This window comes from Rattus norvegicus, chromosome 13 (assembly GCF_021556685.1).
Source record: "Rattus norvegicus strain SHRSP/BbbUtx chromosome 13, alternate assembly SHRSP_T2T, whole genome shotgun sequence".
NCBI lineage: Eukaryota > Metazoa > Chordata > Mammalia > Rodentia > Muridae > Rattus > Rattus norvegicus.
In genome coordinates, this window is record NC_141546.1 from 61133242 (window position 1) to 61153777 (window position 20536).

Sequence of the window (20536 nt, forward strand, 5' to 3'; positions counted from 1 at the left end):
AATTAACCAAGTAGAAACAAAAAGGACCATAGAAAGAATCAACAGAACCAAAAGTAGAAAATCAACAAAATAGATAAACCCTTAGCCAGACTAACGAGAGGACACAGAGAGTGCGTCCAAATTAACAAAATCAGAAATGAAAAGGGAGACATAACTACAGATTCAGAGGAAATTCAAAAAATCATCAGATCTTACTGTAAAAACCTATATTCAACAAAATTTGAAAATCTTCAGGAAATGGACAATTTCCTAGACAGATACCAGGTATCGAAGTTAAATCAGGAACAGATAAACCAGTTAAACAACCCCATAACTCCTAAGGAAATAGAAGCAGTCATTAAAGGTCTCCCAACCAAAAAGAGCCCAGGTCCAGACGGGTTTAGTGCAGAATTCTATCAAACCTTCATAGAAGACCTCATACCAATATTATCCAAACTATTCCACAAAATTGAAACAGATGGAGCCCTACCGAATTCCTTCTACGAAGCCACAATTACTCTTATACCTAAACCACACAAAGACACAACAAAGAAAGAGAACTTCAGACCAATTTCCCTTATGAATATCGACGCAAAAATACTCAATAAAATTCTGGCAAAACGAATTCAAGAGCACATCAAAACAATCATCCACCATGATCAAGTAGGCTTCATCCCAGGCATGCAGGGATGGTTTACTATACGGAAAACCATCAACGTGATCCATTATATAAACAAACTGAAAGAACAGAACCACATGATCATTTCATTAGATGCTGAGAAAGCATTTGACAAAATTCAACACCCCTTCATGATAAAAGTCCTGGAAAGAATAGGAATTCAAGGCCCATACCTAAACATAGTAAAAGCCATATACAGCAAACCAGTTGCTAACATTAAACTAAATGGAGAGAAACGTGAAGCAATCCCACTAAAATCAGGGACTAGACAAGGCTGCCCACTCTCTCCCTACTTATTCAATATAGTTCTTGAAGTTCTAGTCAGAGCAATCAGACAACAAAAGGAGATCAAAGGGATACAGATCGGAAAAGAAGAGGTCAAAATATCACTATTTGCAGATGACATGATAGTATATTTAAGTGATCCCAAAAGTTCCACCAGAGAACTACTAAAGCTGATAAACAACTTCAGCAAAGTGGCTGGGTATAAAATTAACTCAAATAAATCAGTTACCTTCCTCTATACAAAAGAGAAACAAGCCGAGAAAGAAATTAGGGAAACGACACCCTTCATAATAGACCCAAATAATATAAAGTACCTCGGTGTGACTTTAACCAAGCAAGTAAAAGATCTGTACAATAAGAACTTCAAGACACTGAGGAAAGAAATTGAAGAAGACCTCAGAAGATGGAAAGATCTCCCATGCTCATGGATTGGCAGGATTAATATAGTAAAAATGGCCATTTTACCAAAAGCAATCTACAGATTCAATGCAATCCCCATCAAAATACCAATCCAATTCTTCAAAGAGTTAGACAGAACAATTTGCAAATTCATCTGGAATAACAAAAAACCCAGGATAGCTAAAGCTATCCTCAACAATAAAAGGTCTTCAGGGGGAATCACTATCCCTGAACTCAAGCAGTATTACAGAGCAATAGTGATAAAAACTGCATGGTATTGGTACAGAGACGGACGGATAGACCAATGGAATAGAATTGAAGACCCAGAAATGAACCCACACACCTATGGTCACTTGATTTTTGACAAAGGAGCCAAAACCATCCAATGGAAAAAAGATAGCATTTTCAGCAAATGGTGCTGGTTCAACTGGAGGGCAACATGTAGAAGAATGCAGATCGATCCATGCTTATCACCCTGTACAAAGCTTAAGTCCAAGTGGATCAAGGACCTCCACATCAAACCAGACACACTCAAACTAATAGAAGAAAAACTAGGGAAACATCTGGAACACATGGGCACTGGAAAAAATTTCCTGAACAAAACACCAATGGCTTATGCTCTAAGATCAAGAATCGACAAATGGGATCTCATAAAACTGCAAAGCTTCTGTAAGGCAAAGGACACTGTGGTTAGGACAAAACGGCAACCAACAAATTGGGAAAAGATCTTTACCAATCCTACAACAGATAGAGGCCTTATATCCAAAATATACAAAGAACTCAAGAAGTTAGACCGCAGGGAAACAAATAACCCTATTAAAAATGGGGTTCAGAGCTAAACAAAGAATTCACAGCTGAGGAATGCCGAATGGCTGAGAAACACCTAAAGAAATGTTCAACATCTTTAGTCATAAGGGAAATGCAAATCAAAACAACCCTGAGATTTCACCTCACACCAGTGCGATTGGCTAAGATCAAAAACTCAGGTGACAGCAGATGCTGGCGAGGATGTGGAGAAAGAGGAACACTCCTCCATTGTTGGTGGGATTGCAGACTGGTAAAACCATTCTGGAAATCAGTCTGGAGGTTCCTCAGAAAATTGGACATTGAACTGCCTGAGGATCCAGCTATACCTCTCTTGGGCATATACCCAAAAGATGCCTCAACATATAAAAGAGACACGTGCTCCACTATGTTCATCGCAGCCTTATTTATAATAGCCAGAAAATGGAAAGAACCGAGATGCCCTTCAACAGAGGAATGGATACAGAAAATGTGGTACATCTACACAATGGAATATTACTCAGCTATCAAAAACAACGAGTTTATGAAATTCGTAGGCAAATGGTTGGAACTGGAAAATATCATCCTGAGTGAGCTAACCCAATCACAGAAAGACATACATGGTATGCACTCATTGATAAGTGGCTATTAGCCCAAATGCTTGAATTACCCTGGATCCCTAGAACAAACGAAACTCAAGACGGATGATCAAAATGTGAATGCTTCACTCCTTCTTTAAATGAGGAAAAAGAATACCCTTGGCAGGGAAGGGAGAGGCAAAGATTAAAACAGAGTCTGAAGGAACACCCATTCAGAGCCTGCCCCACATGTGGCCCATACATATACAGCCACCCAATTAGACAAGATGGATGAAGCAAAGAAGTGCAGACCGACAGGAGCCGGATGTAGATCGCTCCTGAGAGACACAGCCAGAATACAGCAAATACAGAGGCGAATGCCAGCAGCAAACCACTGAACTGAGAATTGGTCCCCTATTGAAGGAATCAGAGAAAAAACTGGAAGAGCTTGAAGGGGCTCGAGACCCCAAAAGTACAACAATGTCAAGCAACCAGAGCTTCCAGGGACTAAGCCACTACCTAAAGACTATACATGGACTGACACTGGACTCTGACCCCATAGGTAGCAATGAATATCCTAGTAAGAGCACCAGTGGAAGGGGAAGCCCTTGGTCCTGCTAAGACTGAACTCCCAGTGAACTAGTCTATGGGGGAAGGGCAGCAATGGGGGGAGGGTTGGGAGGGGAACACCCATAAGGAAGGGGAGGGGGGAGGGGGATGTTTGCCCGGAAACCGGGAAAGGGAATAACACTCGAAATGTATATAAGAAATACTCAAGTTAATAAAAAATAATAATAACCAAAAACCAATACGAAACCAAGCCAAACAAACAAACACACATGTCATGCTTCTGTCATGTGGGATAAAGCATGATTTGACTTTTATGAGAAAGTATTTAATAGTATTTTCCATTTTCACCTGAACAGTGACAATAGGAAAAATGTCTTAGAAGTATCCACTCAGAGAAATCATTTTCAGGATATGATAACATACTACAGTTAGACAACACTAAAAAGTTTATTACAAGAAAATTAGAAAAGAGGCTACAATTATGAAAAATTAGTTTATATTAGAAAATGGGCTTTGGTTCAGAATAATTTTGTTTTGTTTTCTAAATGTTGCATGGATCCTACGATTAAATTTAAGCTTATAACTAAACATGTAGATACATATATGCTTGCAATAATAGTGCTAAAATAGGTCATTAATTTGAAGTAGGGCAGGGAGGCAGCTAGGAAACTGTCACTGATATACAGAAAACTGCAGTAAATACTGTGAATACTTTCAAAATTTGTCTAAATAGAATGACTTAGAGAAAGGATTAAAAGAGCTTGAAGGGGCTTGAGACCCCATATGAACAACAATGCCAAACAACCAGAGCTTCCAGGACTAAGCCACTATCCAAAGACTATACATGGACTGACCGTGGGCTCCAACATCATAGGTAGCAATGAATAGCCTAGTAAGAGCACCAGTGGATGGGGAAGCCCTTGGTCCTGCCCAGGTTGGATCCCCAGTGTAGGTGATTGTTGTGGGGGGGAACAGTAATGAGGGTGGATGGGGAGGGGAACACCCATATAGAAGGGGAGAGGGGGGGTTAGGCACAGGAAACCTGGAAAGGGAATAACATTTGAAATGTAAATAAGAAATACCCGATTTAATAAAAATGGAAAGAAAAGAAAATAAAGAAACCCACAGCCATGCATCAGGCAGAGCTCAGGGAACCCCATGGAAGAAGGGGAGGAAAAATTCCAGAAGCCATAGGGATCCATGGACACCACAACTAAACCTACAAAATTAACTAACCTGTGCTCATAAGGGCTCACAGAGACTGAACAAGAAACCAGGAAGCCTGCATGGGCCTCACCTAGGCCATCTGCATATATGTTATGGTTGTTAGCTTAGTGTTCTTGTGGGACACTTAACAGTGGGAGCAGAGGCTGATTTTGCCTGCCTTCTGGACCCTTTTACTGGGTTGCCTTGTCCAGCCTTGATAGAAGGGTCCATGCCAGGTTTTATTGCATCTTGTTAGGCTGGTTTTGGTTAGTATCCATGGGAGGCCTGCTCTTTCCTGAAAAGAAATGGAGGCGGAGTGGCTCTGATGGAGAGGGGATGGGGGAGGGACTGGGAGGAAGGGAAAATGGTGATTAGGATATACTCTACAAGAGAAGAAAAAATAAAAGAAAATCTATATGGAAAAAAGAATTATATTCTAATCTTAATCTTGCTTACGAATTTATTGATTTCTTCAGAAAAACTAATTGTGAATTAATTTGTTTTAAACCAAATGGATTATAGAAGAAATGTTATAAACACTTATTCCATTATGATTTTTTTCTAAATGGATTTAAAAACTACCCATTCTATGTGAAATATTTGCAAAAAAATAACATGCCCATACATTTGAATGTAGTCATCTTAGGTAAAACCATTCTTAGCGTTGAATGCAACCTAATTGTAAGTAGATTGTAAAATAGCACTTGGTCTTTCTACTTATATCCATATTTAGAAAACGGCTTTTGAATTGATTTACAAAAATGAGTTACAATCCAAACTTCTTGAAACAAATATACCGTGAACATGTTAATATTAACATTTGGTGTTGACCTTAACTTATTTTTTCTATTTGTGTTTATTGGTATACCATGTAGAGAGTAAACATTAAACTGAGCATATCTCTTAAGTTGAGTAGGTACATGGAGAGCAAACATAATGCTAAAATCAATAAAAGTAGATGATTAGATTTTGCAATTCCAAGATCACTTGGGTATGAAACTTTATTAGTCAGAGTTCTCAAGAGTCAAAGAACTTATGGAATGTCTGTATATATTAAGAGAATTTATTGTGATGACTTACTGCATGTCGTCCAAGTAACCCAACAATGGGCAGCTGTGGACCTAATTGTTTCTCAGTACCACAGGCTAGTTGTTTAAGCTGGTCTTCTGTAGAAGTAGGTTCCAGAAGATGATGTGCTGCCAAGTAAGCGAAAGCAGTTGAAGAAGAGTGAATCTTCCTTTTTCCAATGTCCTTATGTAGGCCTACAACAGAAGGTGTGGTCCACATTAAAGGTATGTACCACTGCACCTGCTTGTGTGACTTGCTTTGTCCCAGGCTGACCTTGAACTCATAGATCTCCTTGCCTGAGACCTGGGATTAAAGTCCTACAGTACCTTGCCTGGAGCTCAGCTTTTCTTGACCACTATGGCTCAAGGTCTTGATGCCAACATCCAGGCCAGAACCCTGTGTCTTCCATCCTCAAGGCCTGGGTCACAGGCGTGCCCTCTAATTCTGGATTGTAGTTCATTCCAGATATACTCAAGTTGACAACCAGGAAGAGCAATTACAGAAGCATTGTGAATAATGTATGCTTCTCTCTGTATAATATAAATCCTTGAGAGATTGTTCTCCCTGTGATATATACACCAGTACCATCAAAGTTCTAAAGATCTACTGAAGAATAGGTATCTATAGAATTTCCACCACATTTTGGTATCAAACTCCACTTACACTTAGCTCATTGTTCTGCTTCTACCCATCTGGCATGGGTCAAATGCTCTCTCCATGTGTACTACCTACCCTAAGGCAGTCTATCGACACCTTTACATTTTCACTTAGCATTGTCAAGCCCATTCATGGGTTTCCCTCATTTGGTGCTGTGGCAAGGCAAAGCCTGCCTCTCCAGAATATGTGATCAAAGACTTTTTGTATAGCTCAACTTTTAAGAATAGATTCTTTCAAGACTTGCCAGGCCACCCTTCTTGCATTTTAAAGTAACAATATGGGATTACTCTTTCATTGACAGGTTTTCTGAGCCTAGGTCTCCAAAACATGTGGCTAGATGTGAATCTTAGTGCTATGGGCTTCTCTTGAGGACAGAACCAGCAATTCTTCAGTTGTACTTTCAGAAATGGTTCTATGTTTGTTTATTTCCCCACTCTACAACTCAGGGAAAATGCTATGACCTCTGTGTTCCAAGTGTTTATTGGGTATTTTTTATGGGAGGGAAATTTTTTTAATAGAACTCATTAGTATTTTCATTCACCAGATTGATTACTTGGCCACAATTCTGCTTTTGTGACCTTCATGTATAGGTATTTAGAAATTTAAATATAAATGATACTTTATCTATTTTCTGAGGTTGACATGTATCTTACCAACACATTAAATGTTCATATCTTTGATTTCTTTGGAATTTATCCTTAAAGTCATACTATATATCAAAAGGCAATTTTGGACTCACAGTGTGATTTAATGAAAGGTCTACCATTTTCCAATAAATTAAAATAGTCATGTTACGCTGAACTTCTGTTTCAATTTTCTACCATGTCTTGCATTGATACTACTTTCCTTGAATTATCTAGATTTATGGATATAATTCTCAGAAAAGTATTCTTGATGATTTTCAATTAATATTTTTCATTTAGAATTTAAAGGTGAAAACCCCAGTTCTAGGTTAAATATGACTTGTTCTATTTTTAAATAATTTTACATTGAAATGTATATCAATTTATTATTTATTGATAATATGTTCAGGATGAATAACCAAGTTACCTGTTACAGTCTGGTTTTGTGAGTTTTAGGACTATTTTCTGAGTATTGAACTATTTTCTACATTTTAATTTTTAGCGTTCATGAGCAATAATGTGTAATAAGATTTTATCAGTGTGGTTTTGTCCATTTAGTTATTATTTTTATATAATTTATTTATATATAATGTCTATGTTGTATTTATTCAAAAAGATCTCTTGCTATCAGTTTTCTTGAGCTGGATCTACTAATTCCAACTGCTATTCTACCACATGGTGTGCAAGCAGCCTTCTCCTGGCTGTCCCCTTTTAGTCACCCATTCCACACTGTCCCCTACGTGGTAGTACCATGCAGGCACACGCACACGCACACCCCCCCACACACACACACATCCACCACCCCCCCCCCCACACAGACACAGACACACACATACATCTCGTTCTGTGAGCCCTTGAGCATTCTCACTCAGCGCTGGCCGTAGAACCTGATCCGAACGCACCAACTGCCTCTCAGCCATTTCTTGCACACAATGTTCTCTTAGCCTGGTAAAATCAAAGTTCCAGAAACTTGTAAGTTAGCAAATAGATTTACATGTTAAATTCCCAGTCCGTAATATATTCACACAACAAATTTACTGACAATTAATAAAGATTTAAACCGCTGATCTGGACAAGACAAAATTGACACAATCCACCTGTATCTGGGTAAACCTGCTCTGTTGTCTCTATCCTGATTTTTCCTTGCTCCTCTTCCTGATCCCTCCTTCCAAGACTTTTCCCCGCCTACCGTTCCTTCTCATCCAATGATAGGCTAAACCTTATCCTTGACCCCCCTTCCCCCTTTGCTGCATAATGACATTATCCTACATTTCTGTATTTGAGTGAACAAATTCGTTCATTGATCTTTTTAAATTTCACACAAGTACAACATAATAAATCACTTTTAAAAGTTTTAGTGACAATATTAATTCAGCGTGCATTGTTTTTGTATGTTCCTCGTCATTGCAATTGTTCGTGTCTCTGTGTTTATGAGTTTATGTCTGTGTGTATATTTATGTATTTAGACAGACTTTCATGTAGCATACACAGGACAGGAACTCAGTATATTGCTGTGATAAAGATCTTGGCACCTGACAGCACTGAAGGAGATGAAAGGGATTGCCACTCCATAGTAAGAACAATATCAACTAACTGGACCACCCAGAGCTCCCAGGGACTAAGCCACTAACCAAATGGTATTCCTGGAGGGAACCAGGACATGTGTAGCAGAGGATGACCTTACCTGAAATCAATGGAAAGGGGAGGGAGGCTTGATGCCCCAGTGTAGGAGGATGCTAGAGGGGTAAACCTAGAGTGGGTGAATGGTTGGGGCAGTACCTTCATAGAGGCAAAGGGAAAGGGGGAGAAGGGTGATCAGATGAGGGTTTGTGGAGGGGTATCCGAGAAGGGGGTATCATTTGAAGTGTAAACGAATAAAATGATTACAAAAAAATCTTATGTCTAAACCGTGTCAGAATATGTCTCTGTCAAAGATGTATGTTGAGCTGCATACATGATATACGGTAAAGCTCATTAAGATGCATGAGAAAAAATTGAAATCAATGTTAATTGATACAAATACATCATATGTGCATGTATGCACACATATAAAAATAGACCAACTAATTAAAATGTGATCTGTGTGGTATACTCACTCAGACACAAATGACTATTGATACTTGGAAGAAACAGCATTACCAATGCCTAGGAGAAAGTACCACACCAAGGAGGTATATTATGTTACACTCAAACTGCTTACCTTGTCTGGCCTCAGTGGAAGAGGATGCACCTAATCCTGTAGTAACCTGATGCTCCAGGGAAGGTGGATGCTGGTGGCAGATGAGGAGGGGGTGGATGAGTGAGTGAGTGGGACAGCACCCTCTTCAAAGCAAAGGAGAAAGGGGATGGGGGAAAGAAATTGGGAATGGAGGACTGGAAGAAGAAACAACATTTGGAATGTAAATGAAATAATAATGTTAATATATTAACAATAAATATAAAATATTAAAATAAAATAAAATATTAAAAATTTAAGCAGACTTACTGGTTTATGAAATAATAAAATATTTCAATAAAAAATACAGAGAGCTCAAAAATTATTTTTACTTCTTTCAGCATTGATTTTTTTTATATGTGTCAATTTTACATATGTTTTTCTCTTCCCTTGAGGAAAAATATATGTTAACTAGTTGTTAGTGTATTTGCTATGTGTGCTTCTGAAGGAAGCTGTTTTGAGATTTATCTACATTTCCTATGTTTCAGAATGGTTTGTAAACTTGTTTTGTTTCTTAGTTGTCTTATTTTATATGAGATTCTTTTTGTCATCACACATTTAGTCTCAGGCTTACATACTTATACATTTCCCTGAACCACATCGCATACATTTATCACTATAACCATTTCTCTGTGCTCTGTCATAGCACCAGCCTTTAAACTATGGTATCAAGTTTTCCTAGAAAAAAATTAATATTGCCTACATCACTTACCATAGTAAAATATTATATATTAAATATTTTACTTAGGTTTTGAAGAAGGAAGTGGAAGGGGTAAATGATATAATTACAATTTCAAAAATCATTTTAAATCATTTCATTCCTTTAATGTTTTGTATAAGCAAACTTTTTGTTAACAGATTACTATGACCTGCTGTATTACAGAGGTCTAGGAGTTCAAGTACCCTGATGATCCCACGAACCATGCTATTGTAAAATATATATCATCTTTCAGATAGAAAGGGAATACATATTTCATTTGTGGAGGATCTTATCTGACCTTCCTTAAGCAAAGCCTAACAGTTTGTAAGTGGGCACAGTGCCACCACAACAGATGGATTCTTAAGACACAGAACATGCAGCCAGTTTGGCAATCGTGTTAGATAAATATGCAGTGTTGCAAATGTCCGAGAAGAAAAAAAGTTGTTCATATCAAACTTAGATAATTTGGGAGTTGTTCATTAGCATTTAGTCTTTACAAACCATAGCTTCCCTATAACTCTCAGCAAGTCTTGTCTCATCGTCTACCGTCTAAAGTCAGTTTCTACAAGTTCCATGAGTTTAGTCATGTACACAGTGCGCTTGATAATTAATTCACCAGACTTTAATACATAGTAAGAAGGAAACTTGTATTTCTTTCTTTTTTTTTTATTAACTTGAGTGTTTCTTATTTACATTTCGAGTGTTATTCCCCTTCCCAGTTTCCAGGCAAACATCCCCCTAATCCCTCCCCCTCCCTTTCTTTATGGGTGTTCCCCTCCCCATCCTCCCCCCATTACTGCCCTCCCCCCAACAATCACGTTCACTGGGGGTTCAGTCTTAGCAGGACCAAGGGCTTCCCCTTCCACTGGTGATCTTACTAGAATATTCATTGCTACCTATGAGGTCAGAGTCCAGGGTCAGTCCATGTATAGTCTTTAGGTAGTGGCTTAGTCCCTGGAAGCTCTGGTTGATTGGCATTGTTGTTCATACGGGGTATCAAGCTCCTTCAAGCTCTTCGAGTTCTTTCTCTGATTCCTTCAACAGGGGTCCCGTTCTCAGTTCAGTGGTTTGCTGCTGGCATTCGCCCCTGTATTTGCTGTATTCTGGCTGTGTCTCTCAGGAGCGATCTACATCCGGCTCCTGTCGGCCTGCACTTCTTTGCTTCATCCATCTTGTCTAATTGGGTAGCTGTATATGTATGGGCCACATGTGGGGCAGGCTCTGAATGGTGTTCCTTCTGTGTCTGTTTTAATCTTTGCCTCTCTATTCCCTGCCAAGGGTATTCTTGTTCCCCTTTTAAAGAAGGAGTGAAGCATTCACATTTTGATCATCTGTCTTGAGTTTCATTTGTTCTAGGCATCTAGGGTAATTCAAGCATTTGGGCTAATAGCCACTTGTATTTCTACTAGCATATATACAGGCGCATGAAACAGAACTTCTGTTAATTTTAAAGTATAAATTATATACTAATTATATTTTATTATTTCAATCTTGCTATACTATTTCTGTTGTAAAAGGTATGGTTTGATACAGTGCTACAAAACTTCACTTAATATTTTATTGTAGTTTGCTTTGAGGTCTATACATATTCACTGAGTTAAACTACATGACAATGGCAGTTTGATTAATGAAACAGTCCTTTAACATGTCTGCATTTAACGTTTACTAAACATACGTTCATATGATACTTCTACGTACCTTAGAAAGAAAACCATGAAAATTTAAAATATTCATTAAAAAAAATTTTTTTACTAATTGTTTCATCATTGGATTTTATAGGTATTCATTCTTGGTGATAAGTATAAATCTTATTTTAACTGGGGAATACAATCATTTTTTATATCCTTAATACAGGAGAGGAGTCACTCACAATTTTTGTGGACAAGCGGAAGCTGAGCAAACGACCAGAAGGAAGTGAAACCAGCACCAATAGTTCGTCTGTCACCCTTGAGACACTACATCAATTGGCTGCTTCCTATTTTATTGACAGGGACAGCACCCTTCGCAGGCTTCACCATATCCAAATTGCATCTACTGCCATCAAGGTAAGCCTGGACTTACAAAATCATTGTCCCTTTCCTTCGTATTATACCATTTCTTTATTTCTTTTTCTTTTCAATTTTTACTTACATTCTCACAGTTTTAACCGCTTTCAGTCCCCCCTTCCCCAGTTTCTCATCCAATTCCTCCTCCCCCTTGCATCTAAAAGGATGCTACCCCACACATAGCAGTCCACCCCCTTCCCTGGGGACTCAAATTTCTGAAGGATTAAGCACATCTCCACTAGGGCCTGACCAAGCAGATTCCTGCTATGACTGTGCCAGTCTATGTCTGTGCCCATAGTTGGTGGCTCCATCTTGGGCTTCCCTGGGGTCTGGGTAAGTTGAGAATGTTGGTCTTTCTATGGAGTAGCTCTCCCTTTCAGTTTCATCAATCCTTCCCTAATTCAAACGTAGGGGTCCCAGCCTTCAGTTCAATGGTTGGCTCTAAACATCTGCTTCTATGTCAGTCAGCTGCTGGTAGGGCTTCTCAGGGGGCAGCCATGCCAGGCTCCCATCTCTAATCACACCTGAGAATTAGTAATAATGTCAAGCCTTGGTGCACCTCCATGAGATGGATCCCAAGTCGGACCAGTCATTGGACCACCTTTCCTTCAGTCTCTTCTCCTTTTGTGATCCTGCAGTTCTTTTAAACAGGAAGAGGTCTGGATCACAAATTTTTACTGCGGTTTAGTAACTCTGTCCTCTTGAGGCTACAGGAGGTGGGCCTTTTGAGTTCTGTGTACAAATGTTTGGCACTTTGGCTAAGGTCAACCCCATTGAGTCCTTAGAGAGCTGTATCCCCTTTCTATGACATCCTTCTGGATATTTCTCTGACCAATGATTTAAATGATGATTTTAAAAGTGCGTTGTGATTTTTCAAATGATTTTATGTATAAAGTATAATTAATTATGATGTAGGTGATGAAGTAATTTCAATTGATAAGTAGGGTGTTTTTTTTTCATTTTTATGACGAAGTGTAATTAAAATTTACTTGTTCTGAGACTTTTTAGGATTTGTAAAATATTTGTAAAATAAACCTTAAAAGGCATATAAATTATCTTTGCAATTGTTCCTAATGTTATATTTTAAATATATCAGGATGTTTTATTATGATTAGAGTGACTCATAACACACACACACACACACACACACACACATATATATATATATATAGAGAGAGAGAGAGAGAAAGAGAGAGCTGAGTTAAATATATGAATTTCTTGCAAAGTATAACATGATATAGAATTAATGAAATAATATCTCCTCACTAATGTCATTTGACTTTGTACATAGTTAGGTTGATTATTAAAACTGATAAAATAATAAAAGATATAGGCAAAATTATCTAAAAAATTCAAATAAAAGAGAAATAGAATAGGGTTTTGATGTGTGAGATACACTTTGAATGATATTTTTATGGTGTATTAGGCTAATTGGATTATTATATTTAGCAAATAGCAAGATTAATAATAACTAAACAGAATAGTCACAATAATTTCTCAGATGAAATTATCCACAAAAATAGATAAAAAGTATAATAGAAAAAATACCAAGTACAACATTCGTTGTTTAATGAAATTAATATGGATGTGTTCATGTCCTCACGCCTGTAACTGAAAGGGTATTACTTGGATATTTGATGAAATGCAATATGTGGACATGAATGGATGTATGTACACACACACAAACACACAGGCACACACACACACACGTACACACATACACACACTGAATCATATCTATTAAAGATAATCTTGGAAGATATTGAAATACCTTTTGAAGAAGAATTATCAAACAATATGGAATGTTCTAACATGTTAATATTTAATGCATTTAATATAAAAAGTTGAAATTTTTCTGTATGTGTAAATTATAAAATATAATTCTCTCTAATTTATAATTTATATAATGTAGCAGTAAACATTTAAATGTCCAGCTTACACCAAAGAACTGTGCATAAATCAATAGTACATTGTATAAACAAATACAGAGCTAATATACTAGTTGACGTAAAGCTGAAAAGTAGGATATTGTTAGAAACTTTGCTTGCAGATGCTGAAAAGTAATAGGCTTTCTCAGAAATCAATTTTAACAATGAAAACAGCGTGTTATAATATAATTTCTAATAGAAAAAGCATGGATGTACGTTTATTATACAGTTATTGACTTTTTGTTCATTAAAAGTAGAATTTTTTATTACTCCTAAGTAAAAACCGTTCATCCATACTTCATGACTAAACTTAATGAATTTTTACCCGTAGAGTTTTTCTCTCACAAAAGAAATACGTCATTAAAAGTATATATTTTAATATAGCAGGCAACTCCATATTGGAAATGTTTAATTTTTCATTCTCAATAAATTATGTTGGAAAGATACATTTCCCCATACTTTACAGTGTAGTTGTGTAACATAAATTAGGCTCAAAAGGAGGCTCTGATAAGGAAGGATGCATCCAGGGGCAGCTCTGAAAGGCAAAAAAAAAAAAAAAAAAAGAAAATGTAACCTTGTGTTTGGAAGCTGACACTCTAACCTTGAAACATGAGCACCTCAGATTAACCTTCCAAATGTGTGTGTGTGTGTGTGTGTGTGTGTGTGTATCCAGATTTTGAAGATTAGCAGAAGTCAAGTCTTAGGAGAAAAGAAAAAAAATAGGCAGAAGAAAAGGAATGAAGAGGTTATGAATAGAAAGAGTTATATTTTAGGTTTAAGTTATTTTAGAAGTGAAAATGATACCTGTGTCAGATCCCACTAGTATGTCTCTGCCCTTAGGCATATTGGTCAAGTGTGCAAGGGTGAAAGGCATAAGGACTGAGAAGGAGGCAAATGCATCTTTCTGTACTTTGTTTTGTCCTCAAAGCTAATGATTTTCAGAGGAAGTTGTAATTTTTAAGTGACTGGTGATGTCTGAGGCAGGGCAGATATATTCTGGGACACTGACACATTATGCTACTGAGCTGGTTCAAGCTGTAATGAAGCCCAATGCTGTGTGTCCACATGAGCCTCAATTTTACTGCCCTCTTAATGTACAAATACGCTAAAAAGGGTACTTACATGGATTAAAAATGTCTAACGTGCTTGTGTATGATCATACATGTAGTAAACGATGCATAAAAGGCAAGTAATCATGGTAGTGGTGGTTAAAGGGCATTGGAAGATGTGTTCAATGGCATCCAAATACAAACAAAATAAATGGCAGAGAGCTACTTTATGGAAGCCACTCCAATTGATATCCATCACAAATCACCCTTCTACACATAAACAAGTGAATAAACAATGAGATAACAAAAATAATAAAATCAATGAAGTGAAGTAGATAACTGAATACAGAGGGTTATGATAGTGTGTTAAAACTAAACTTAATTTCTTCATTAAATCTCTAGTTTCCATTAATTATTTTATATATTACAGTATTGTATTAATTACATTATATTCATTATATGATAGCTTCTTTATTAGAATAAGAAAATGCACATTCTCCTGGTTTGATTATAATGTGGGTATTCAAAGTACCATGTATTGGGCATTTTAGTTCTTGAATACATGTTGAATGGTTTTGCCTCTCAATTCTCAGAATTTAAAAAGGCAAAGTACTGCTAAAAATAAACACAAATGAGATTATCAGACATCAACAAAAATACAATTAGATCTGCACAATCGTGCCAACTTTATTCATGTGAATTTTTGAAAAACACAAAGGAGCTCAGCAATTAGCACTAACTACAAGGTGCATTCCAGAAAATGAAATACAGCAATTTGTTGCGTTTATCTCCTATAATTACAAGAGGAAATGGGAGCAGTAGCTCATTAATGCAGCTGTAAATTTCAAAACAGAGGCTCAAACTGCTGCAGAGCTCAAGAATATTCCATGTAAGTGTGATTCATATATTGATATAAAGTTGTATTTCTCAATAAATCATTCATTGTAATGTCAAATAAATGTCTAGAATTGGTTATTGCTTTCTAAAGGCTCAAGTCAACTGAGTTAACCGAGACATAATTTCGCTAATATGGCTTTACTTTGAAATAGCCTGATAAAGTTCAAAGTTTTAACAGGGATGTTAATGAGAAAATGAAAATAAAATTTATCTGGGGAGGTAATAGAACCAAATATCAATTTTGATTATACATATGCATTATGTTAAATGATTTTTGTTATTGCATTAATCTCTATAAATTATTCAGTGAGTAAAGTTGAATTATTTGATAGAATTTAATTAATGGTTTTAGAATAGTATAATTGTTATTTTCTTGAAATGTTTGATGTATTGCTATTTCATTGTGGGCTGTATCTTGTAATAGAACAGTACTTACTCTAATAGAGAATAATATCAGATAATTTTCTAATTTTCAGCGTTGATACTTTAAAGAAATGCAGAATAATATACAGTGCATGCTGAAGTTAACTCAGTTTATGAGTGTTATTTCATATTTAGAGTTTTACAGGTATAGTTCAGAATGGTTGCACATGCTTTGTTTTCCTAAATTGCACATCATGATGTCTGATGGTCCCTGTCAATTTAATGAAATTTAGGACCACCTGTAAGCATGTAAGCAAGCAAATTCTCTCTCTCTCTCTCTCTCTCTCTCTCTCTCTCTCTCTCTCTCTCTCTCTCTCTCTCTGTGTGTGTGTGTGTGTGTGTGTGTGTGTGTGTGTGTGTGATTGTGGCTCAATTATCTACCTCAAGCTGACAGGCATCAGTCCACAGACTGGGGTTGGTCACAGTCTCTGTACAAATGAAGATCTAGGCTGAGGGTCAGATTTCAGTACTCTCTGCTTCTTGATTGAGGATTATATACAGTCTAGATTACTGAGCTCCTCCAAGATCCTTTCATGTTGACTAGTCCAGTAATATTTGGACTGTAACTACTGTAACTAAATATAGTCACTAAGATAAGAAAATACAGTTATAGATAATAGTACGAGGAGGAAAGTATGTTTTAAGATATGTCAGTTATCATGAGAATATTAGGGAAAATGAAAGTAGAGATAAGACAATAAAATTTAAAACTCAAATAAATACAACTTACTCTTACAGTTTCAATAAGCACATGAAATATACGTATCTTTAGGTATACTGCTGAAACTCATAAGGTAGATCAGCACAATAGATTTTCAAAACAAAAGTAATAAAATCCTTTCGATTCCTCTTATTAATCTTGAGATTTAAGTATAGATTATCATTTATTCTCTGCACATAGGAACAGAGGCATGTGGGTTGCTCTGAGTTTGGGGCCACACTGGTCCCTGGAGTGTGTCTTAGCAGAGCTAGGGATGCAAGAATTATCAAAACCATACACGAAATAAAACAACAAAAGGTAAAGACATGAAAAAGGCTAGAGCATTCAAGTAATTATAGTCTCTGCTTAAGTATTAGAAAAGAGCATTTTAGAGGAAATAACTGGAAAGATTTTTTAAAAAGAATATCAGTTAATTAGCCTAGAAGAAATAGCATTTTTAATAATTATGTCAACAAAAGAGATTCAGCCCAACTAAAGGACAAGAAACATTTAACAGTTTCAGATATTAACATCTTACGCCATTTTCTTATTACTGAAAGGAGGGATGTATTCAGCAGTAAAATAATAGATAGGTGAATGTCATGCAAGCCATTCACACATTAATTAGTACCAAAAAAGCAATATAGGAAGCCTTTACATATTTAAGAAATGACAAAGTGTGCACAGGTCAAACACAAAGTAAAAGGAAATAGCACTGAGGAGATAGATGAGTGAATAAGGTTCTTGTCCAAAGTATGAGGTTCTGAGTTCAGATCCTTAGACACCACATAAACTCAGATGCTGTAAACCAGTGTCCACTCTCCTAGTGATCCTTAGACAAGAAGGGAAGCAAAGCCGAATGACAGAAGCACATGGGACGTTTACTGTGGCATATGAATTGGTGCACAGATGTGAGTCAGTCTCTCACATGGTAGGAGGTAAAGGGCCACTCACAGAGAATAAGTAGATGATAGATGTGCAAAAATATGAATAACCTTTGGAGAGAGATGAGCAATTTAGGGCAAATGAAAGGATTATCAAATCTAACCTGTACAACTTTTAAAAAAGTTTTTTTTTCTAACCTTATAGCAGCTTATAAAATATTAAGCCAAAATTGGCAGAAAACTGAATATGTGTCATGAAATTAACAAAAAATGCCCATATAAACAAAAATGTATGAAAAATATCTAAAAGTAAAACAGGAGTAAATAAAAATGGAAGTTAATATATTATGAAAAAAGGAACCTTGAAAAAATGCAATGAAAATATTTTTGGAAGTTCAATATAAACCTTCCCATCCTGTTAAGACATTAGAATCCATTAAAAATACTTGTAGAAATTGCAGTGAGGGAAACCAAAGTATAACCACTATTTTAAGGAATCATTTTGAAGTTCAGGCACTCAAGGCATCAAGCTGTTCCACCTAAATGAAGCTTCAATATCTAGTCCTCAGTCAGAGTCATTTTAAAAATAAAGGCTACACCTTCTCTGATGGATCCACTCAATTCATATTCTGTGAGGGCAGAGATGAGCATTCATAATCCCTTTCTCAAATGACATTAATCAGATGTGCTTTTTTTATTTCTGATGAAAGAATTTGGGTATTAGAAGAAGCTGAAGAAAATTTTATCAAACTACTTCTAGACACACTGATCTAAAGAAACAATAATTTCCTCCATAATAACATTCAGGGCAGCTATAATAGGCTCTTTAGTTCCGAAATTTATGGTGACATCTTTCTTATTTTTATAATACTACAAGAATAAGTCTATTGGTGTGTTAATAATTACAATTACGTGAAAATTAATTTAACTCGTTTTTGAATGAAATGCATATCCTAGTCATCCTGTTTTAAAGAAGTCCGGACTTTAGTTTTAGGTTGTTAAAATCTTGATATTTGTTTTAGGTCAATAAACTCAGACAAATACATTTCATTTAACATTTATTTGGAGATTGAGTGCACAGTTTAGCAGCATTGTGCTACATACAGGTCGTATCTTTCTACTAAAAATCAGTGTTGGCTTATTATAAACAATAGTCTGGAACAAAAACTCTCATGGATAGTAGTTTCAGTCAATAAAATTGTGAACACCATATTTTCCCACATACAAGTTAAATTGATAGTTCCTAATGGAATATCGAAGGGAAAAATATAAAGTAATTAAGCTAGCAGTCTGCTTTTTAGTAAGGGTAAGCTCATAATAAAGAGTTACACTATGCCGAAAAGGTTCTCATTGGTCGTTGCTCACCCTTCTAAGTCTTAGTAGGAGGAATGAATTCAGGTGTATTAAACGCCTGAGATATTCATCAGTGATTCCCTTCATGTCTGAGTTGGTCTCCTAACTAGCTTTATATGACTTTCAAATTTCTGAAACTCCCAGGGTAGTTTTGTAACTCTTTCAAGATCAATATTCAACTCCAAAGAGGTCAAGATGAATTTTCAAAAGAAGAGATTTTTTTGAACAATTAAAATATATTCTAACAAATAAGAGAATTGATCAGAAGCATAATGCAAAACCTCTTCTGATTGAATAAAAGAAAATTGCATTAATTTTTACATGTTTTAGAAGAGTTTGTGAATGATACTATAAATATTATCATATGCAGGAAATAGAAGCTATTATTTTACATTAAGTATGTTTGCAATGTATTGTACTACAGTGAAGAGACACCATTTACTATGGTTTTATCTATGTCATTATTGCTGACTTTGAAGACAGATTTGGGGTGTTGTAATTCTATATACCATAAAATTTATATAAAATATCCATTTCAATAAATTTTAGTGTAGGAAACCCTCTCTGCTCATTTCATGAGGAATCAAAGGCACTCTATGACTATAACCACACTCTTATGCCTACTAACGTAACTGACCACATATTTTTGTCTCCTTGGATTTCCCTGTTCTAAATTTTCCTGGAAGTGGCAACAAGGAATATTTATAGAGTTTTAAAATTATCTCTTGCATTTGGAATAGTCTTTTTGAGGACTTCTGTAGTTGTAGCATGAACTAGTATGTTTCTGATATTTTAAGACTGACTTATATCCCATATTATACTCCACTTCCTGACTGATGAATGTGATTTAGTCTTAAGATTTCATAAATTTTACTACAAATATTAACATAAGGTGAATAATTAATTAAATCTTTCCTGTTCTCATTAATACATGCTGAGGAGTTGAGTTTTTTGGTCTTGTTATAGATTTGTATTTAATTAGCTCAGGAACTACCAGATTGTGCCTTTGCATTTTAGGTTAATCTATTGTGGATGGAAGTTACCATTTCTCCACTTCAGTGTCAGTATGCAGCATTTATATAACATTTTGTCGTAGTTATGTTTGTGGCTTTATCATCTCTTTGAAAAGCATTCTCTGAGAGAAGTCAATGTCAATCAACTTTTCATGTACTTATTGGTCAGTCACATATCTTCCTTGGAAACATGAGTATTCAAATCACTTGCTAATCTTTTCTGCCCTTAATACTTATATATATATATATACATATATATATATAAGTATTATATACATGTATATAATACATACATATGAAACATAATTACAATATTAAATATTTAATGTGTAAATGTTTCCTTTACTCTGAAAGTTATCTTTTCAATTCCTTTATGATATTGTAAAACATATATTTTTATTTTGAGGAAGTCCAATTTGTTATTTTTTTACTTTTGTTACATATAGATTCACTTTGATATCTAGAAATTCTGTGCTAAATTAAAGGTCTTGAAATTTTGTAC

General features: G+C 35.9%; 1 protein-coding gene across 4 annotated transcripts in view; it reads left to right on the forward strand.

The window, feature by feature from the left end:
* Window positions 1-20536, forward strand: part of Brinp3 (BMP/retinoic acid inducible neural specific 3) — a 434736-nt gene that overhangs the window by 220394 nt on the left and 193806 nt on the right. For all 4 annotated transcript variants that reach the window (NM_173121.2, XM_087580092.1, XM_087580095.1 and 1 more), the window contains one exon: window positions 11597-11787. In NM_173121.2, the coding sequence (NP_775144.1) occupies window positions 11597-11787 (191 nt within the window). The remainder of the gene's footprint in view (window positions 1-11596; window positions 11788-20536) is intronic.